General features: G+C 48.0%; 1 protein-coding gene across 1 annotated transcript in view; it reads right to left on the bottom strand.

Annotated features, from left to right (window-relative positions):
- slc1a1 (solute carrier family 1 member 1) overlaps nucleotides 1-6,517 on the bottom strand; it is a gene marked incomplete in the record, with an annotated part of 26,092 nt that extends 19,575 nt beyond the window's left edge. The window contains 2 exon segments of the mRNA XM_042216071.1: nucleotides 4,358-4,498; nucleotides 5,851-6,517. Of these exon segments, the coding sequence (XP_042072005.1) occupies nucleotides 4,358-4,498; nucleotides 5,851-5,950 (241 nt within the window).
- Nucleotides 6,518-6,574: the final 57 nt, after the last annotated feature.

The following is a 6,574-nucleotide window of genomic DNA, read 5'->3' as shown; positions in this document are numbered from 1 at the left end:
GACTCAGGGCCTTCCTGATGTTCCTCTGCCTCCCTGTGTCAGTGGGGATGGTGTTCGCTCTGTGTGGTAGCGTCCTGATGACGCCCAGTTTGTGCTCCAGTGGATGATGGGAGTCAAACCTTAGATACTGATCCAAATTTGTTGGCTCTTGATAAATATTGACTTTTTATGTCGCCCATCCCTGATGAAACTTTTAGTCTAAGAAAGCAGTTTTATATCCTCCCTGATGAACTTCACGTGTTTGTTAATGTGATCAGTGAATAGTAGTGCACCCTGAACCAACACAGCCATAAACATGTTGACATCTGATTTTCACCCAGGTGTTCTCTACATCGGCTTTCTGCTGTTCCATGATTGGACAACAGATCTTTTTCAGTTACTCCAGTAAAAACTGGCCACAGCTGATGAAGCTGGGATCCACGTTCTTTCTGTAGGACTGACCCTGTATGTGAAGACAGTTCAAACACACGTGGTCGGTGCTGAGAGCGGTCCTGCTGCTGAGAGCGGTCCTGCTGCTGAGGTTGGGCTCATCCTGCCATCTCTTACCAACTACCTCCAACGCTTCTTTTTGTCTTTACACATTTGAGTTATTTAAACAGTGATTGTGAAGATAACATAGAAAAATGTTTCAGAGGACCTGACTGGTCTGACAGGTGCATTAATATCCACAGAGCAATAGAGTTTCATAGATTTTATTCTGTCAGCAAACTGTTTTTAGATTTGATCCATTTTGGATTGTTGGGAGTCATTTCGTCTCAACACCTTCTGTAGTTGTAAACATTCGATCCCGTACAATTTGTTATTTTACATTTTTTATGCTTCCAAACATTCGCCCAAAACCTCGTCTTCTGTGACTGCTTTCAGGTGTGCTCCCTGGTGTTTCCCATGTTCCCCGTCATCTTGTTCATAGTCTTGGCCTCCCCACACTTCTCTGTCATCTCATACCGTTTGGAATCTGTTTCCTTTCAGTTATTTGGTTTGATATGTTTTTCAGGTCAGCAGACACTGAGACCAAACACTTCTCCATCACAGCAGCTGCCCAGCGGTCAGGCCTCACTACAGCAGCAGCAGCTGGGTGAGTGCAGCTCTGGTTGGTAGAAAGGCAGTCAGAGGGCCCAAACCTGCCTTGTTGCCTGAACCTGAGTCATTTCTCACTGCTTGCACATGAGCGACAGTCAGAGGGTCTGATCTCCATCTTCACAGCTGCTCACCTGCTGAGCCTTCAGGTTCTGCATCCTCCATCTGCTGCTCTTAGCAGGATCCAAACGTGGCACCAGGACACCTTCATGGCCCCTTAGATTCTCCATCTCTGCTGAGCCCACACAGCCACCCTGAACTGTTGCCTTTCTGCAGGTTCCTGGGCAGAACCCCGGAGCTGTCCTTGATATTTGGAAATGTTTTGTTCCCTAGTTTTCTGCACCCAGGCTCCTCCCCCCGCCCTGGTCATGAGACAAGAAACATCGAGGAAACAAATGAAACTCTACAACTAGAACTAAATTACAACCAACTCTGACCAACTCTCCATCACAGAACGAGGGGGAGAAACCAGACAGACATGCTGGGAACCAGGAAACTGGGGACAAAAGACTTCACAGGGAGGACACACAACCAGGACATACTGGGGAGGACACACAACCAGGACATACTGGGGAGGACACACAACCAGGACACGAAAGGGACCAGACCAAATGAAACTCAGAACAAGAACAACAAGCGATGACACTAAGAGGCACAAGAACACGAAACAATGACAACATAACAACAATAAACGAGGTCCAAAAACCAGACCAGCAGAACACCAGTCCTGTCAGTGACATCTATTAACTTACAAAGGCCAAGGGAAAGTACACAGGCGACAAACCTCGGGAGAAATGCAAGAGGAAAATCTAGAAACAACAACAGGCAGCTCAGTAACTAATGAACAGTGGATATTTGAAGATGCAAAGTGTGATCGTCATAAGCAGCTGTGCTCAGCTGAAATCACTGTTTCAGAGGCAAAACCAAACGAACGGAGCTGAGAAATATTTTGTCTTCATTCATTTCACGTCTGAGCGACAAGACGGAGCTATTTGATTATCCACTGCAGCAGGGAGCCGTGATATGACGAACACAGAGAGAGATCAGTCAGAGCACTCGTTCTGCTACAGTCAGCAGGGTTTCTGACTGAGGAGACTGTCTTAACCTTTTTACTACAAGTGGAAAATCCAATTCAGTTTTATTTGCATGTCAAATCGCAGCCACAGTCACCTCAGGGTGCTTTGTACTGTAACGTAAAGGCACTGCAATAATACAGAGGCATGGGCAGCACTTTGGTGACAGTGGGAAGGAAAAACTCCCCTTTAACAGGAAGAAACCTCCAGCAGAACCAGGCTCAGGGAGGGGCGGGGCCTCTGCTGTGATTGGTGGGGGTTAGGGGAGGGGGACAGGACAGAGACGTGCTGTGAAAGAGAGCCTGTGTATAAACACAGTGAAGGCATCATGTCCCCAGCAGCCTACACCAGCGTCACCTGATCCCGCCCCAACTATAACCTTTATCCAAACAGAGGGCGTGTCTCCCAGCTGAGCTTTGAAGTACTTGTTTGATTATTGCCACCGTACAGGTCTGAGGTACGTCCCCATTAATACAGACAGGCTGATCAATGTAAAACAGTTATTGATGGTGAGACTTTGGAGGAAGTGATTACTGAAGTTACCTTGGAAACAGGAGTCAAACCCCCACATTACAGTCAGCAGTAGCACTGCAGTGACAGACGTCCTGTCAGAGGCTACCGGTTATGAAACTCAGTTAGCTGAGGGCAACTGCTCTTTAAGACTGTGATAACAGGAAGGTGGGCCTATAGAGCCAAGTCATGGCTGTTTAAGTCTCCTCAAAGGCCTGTGAGGAGTAACAGAGTTAGACTGAAGCATTAATTAATGGCAGGACTTCTTTGAGCAGTGCGTGAAGATGTAACAGGATACATGATAATCAGCCTTTATAGGAACAGAGCAATACACACACGAGGGAACAGAGGAGGGAGACACAGCTGAACCCAATTAAACATGACAAGACAGGGAGGAAGCAAACGAATACAAGACATGGACCTTCAAAGTAAAACAGGAAACACAGAACACAGAGAACACCGAGCACAAGGACCAAAACCTGAGAACTAGGAATACAAAACAGAAGCACGACACTAGCAGTGAAACCAAAGATGAACACAAAGATCAATGATATAAAACACTGGGTCACCCACCCAGGACTGTGACACAATGAATCAACCAGCAGATTGTAGACACCGCCTGCGCTTCAACCTAAGACACAGCAGACTTGTTCCCACAGTCAGAGGACAGAGCAGAGTTTGTTATGGAGAGCACAGAGCCAACCTCTAAGTGAAAGGATAGGACAGGTGTTTCACTATAGATGCAGACTGAGCTCCGACTCAGGAACTCTCCCACCCTCCTAGTTTAGAAGAAGCTTCTAAGTCTGAGGCTCAGCCCGTTACAGGACAGGACAGACAACCTTACAAATTCTATACTTTGCAAACGAAAACTTATCATTTCAAGTTGATTTCCAGACACAGACAAGAACAGGAAGACACCACAGTCATGAGCAGCATGAAAAGATGGACTGGGTTTCTCCACAACAGCTGCCACAGTGATCTTATCACAGCCTGAAGGTTTCAGCCACCCTCCAGTCTGCCTCATAATACAGGAAACGCAGGCTCCTCTCGACAACAGCACCCACAGACAACTACACAACAACAAAGTCATCAGTTACCGCCCTACGGGACACCGTCTGTACCCGGGGGCGCAGCTTCCACAAAGAAGCAGCCCCACTCAGACCCACTGTCAGCAGCACCATCCAGCTGTCCCTGTGGGGAACACGCTCACATCAAAAACTCCACCGACTTCACCAACAAGCTCCAGAAACACCGGATCCAGATGAAACCACCGACAACCGAGACAGTCAGAAAACAACTACAGCAGGACGGTTACCGAGGAAACAGAAGCAGCTTTACCCCGATCAGATCTGGAGGATGCCAGCGTTTGAAAGAGGACTGAAAGTATCCGAATACTTTACTAATCCCTGAGGAAATGATCTACAGCTGCTCCTTCCAAGCTTCTTAGATATGGCTCAGCAAGCTGCGTATAACACATACAGCAGAGACTCTATGCTGCACTTCAGACATGTTTTACTTTTATTCCTTCATCTGCAGACGGTTTGAGGGTTAAACCTTCCTGATGAACTCTGATCTGTGAACATGACCTGCTCCCTAACAGGTTAGTAAGAAGGGAACCAGCTTTGTAGTACAGAGAGCTCAGGGTTAACCTCAGAGTTACCTGGATGGGACGAACTGCACCGGCAGGCCTCTGTTACCTGTTATCATGCTTGAAATGATCAGAGGAAGAATGACCAGCTTCAGCATTCGCATCAGGATCTCTCCTGGGAAGCCAAAGTACTGCTTGTAGAGATGCGACAGGGATGCGTACTCTCTGACCACAACACCCAGACTGATCCCTGCAAGAGCCAGAGACACAGTAAACTCCACTTCACCTGAAAGAAAACTTTCCAAAGAGCACCGATCACTGAACAAACACTCGTGCTGGTTTACATGTGTGACATGAAACAGGCCAGACAAGCACATCCAATCAGGACATTTCAGCTGATGCTTTGTCATCTAAACGGATACAGAATTGCAACGACTTTCATCATCGTGTGCGTCAAGTCCTTCACACGGGAAACAGGGTGTGTAGTTTGTCCCGACCCTGACAATGGGCTTCCCGGTTTTTACATTTAATTCGCTTTAACGTTTAATTCTTCGTCCTCTTTCGGGGCTCAAAGATGTGTGTGAATACTGCCTGCTCTGTCTGCGCCCCAGATGCTCCACCTGTGGCTTTACAAAGACCTCCACCTTCTTCCAGACGGCCTTAGTCAAAAGTATCGCCCTTGACTTTGTCATCGGTCTGTATCGTGGCCCTGCCTACACCTCCCATTCTGGTGTTGTGCCTGAAAGTGATTTCTGGCATTTAAACTGTTGTAAAGACTTGTTGGCCTAAAACCTGTCAAACTTATTTCTCGTGAACATTTCTATCACAAGCTGCAGTCGCATGTTGGTGAAGTGACTCTTTCTAACCTGTCCAGTCCTTCTGGACTAACCTGGTCTCACCTCGTGTGTTATATTCCTACCTGTGATCAAACCTCTCTGTAACACATCTGCCTTTAAATCCCGTCCTGTGTTCGAGTCCATCTTGAGATAAGCCTTGAAGCAGAGTGACATCTTAGCTCCCATACAGGAGCTGTTGTGAGTCCAAAGGGACACCTAATAACATCTTAGTATCTGCGTTTCCTGGTTGGGAATCCAGCTGCTGCAGACGGATGATTATACTGTTTATTTTATTTGGATGTGCATGTTGCCTCATATATCTGCTAGTTGCTGTGTGGCTGTGTTAACAAAGGCTCAGCTGTCGTCTCCCTCTGCCTGAACACAACCCTCAGACCGCACAGTGCACACTTAAAGCTCTAAGGTGTAATTAATGACACAGGAAATGTGTTTAATATTAGCTAACACATGCACATTTAATCTGAAGTGGGTCAGCAGGCTGATATGAAGCAAAGCGCTCATTCCACGGTGCACAGTGCTGCCTCAGCGTGGACAGCCTCCACAGCCGCTGTGTCACCTCAGTCTGGTCACGTTTGACGGAGACACAGACAGATGGATGTCCCCACAGTGAAGCATCCTCCAGTCTGGACATCAAATGAAAACGCATGCACCCCCTGCTGAGCCAAACCAGCGAATGCACAACAGCGTTGGAGTAAGGAGCAAATAGAAAACAATAACCGGACGGCAGTCAGCAGAGGCTTGCACGTACCGAGCACCACCGATACAATCGTAGACATCAGGAGCCAGTTCCTCTTCAGCGCGGCTTTGATGTTCAGCACCCGCCGCTGCTTGTTGCCCATCATGTCCATGCTGCTGCTTGTGTTTGATTGTTCTGGAAGAAACACCGATGCTCGGCTGCAGACACAAACCACTCCTGTTATCGAAATGTCAGCTGGAGGAATAGCAGGACGGACGCGCAGCTGAAGGATGCAGCCGTCAGACGCTGCTGATGCTGTGAGAGAGGGTGGTGTGATACAGGCGGAGAGGGGGTACGCGCTCTCCCTCCATCACCCTTCCCCCATTTGTTCTTCTTTTCACGCGAGTGCCGGCTAGATTAAAGCCCCATGTGGACACGGTGCACGCAGAGCAGGGATTTTACTGCACAGCTGCAGAGAGATGTTTAAAAACACTCTGCAGGAGGCTGTAGAAGAAAGTCCTTCCTGTGGATGTGGCGGGTAATTATTAGTTACACGGCACACACGCCCCCAGCTTAAACATGTCAATTACAAATACACGGCTGATCACAAACACGGACACAGATGTGACGCTGCATGTTCAGCGCCACCTTCCGTCGGTGCGGAACCTGGCGTCACGTGATTGAGTGGTTAGTTTACGTTTGTTAACTAGTGACGGGGTCATAACTCAGAGCCCACGAGGACTGTGGGGGAGCCTGTCCCGTCAGGAACTCTCGTTTCTGCATCACCTCGTGTCAG

The sequence above is a fragment of the Haplochromis burtoni genome, unplaced genomic scaffold (genome assembly GCF_018398535.1).
Source record: "Haplochromis burtoni strain Fernald_Lab_line unplaced genomic scaffold, NCSU_Asbu1 Contig_913, whole genome shotgun sequence".
Taxonomy (NCBI): domain Eukaryota; kingdom Metazoa; phylum Chordata; class Actinopteri; order Cichliformes; family Cichlidae; genus Haplochromis; species Haplochromis burtoni.
This window is presented reverse-complemented; position numbering and strand designations above follow the sequence as displayed.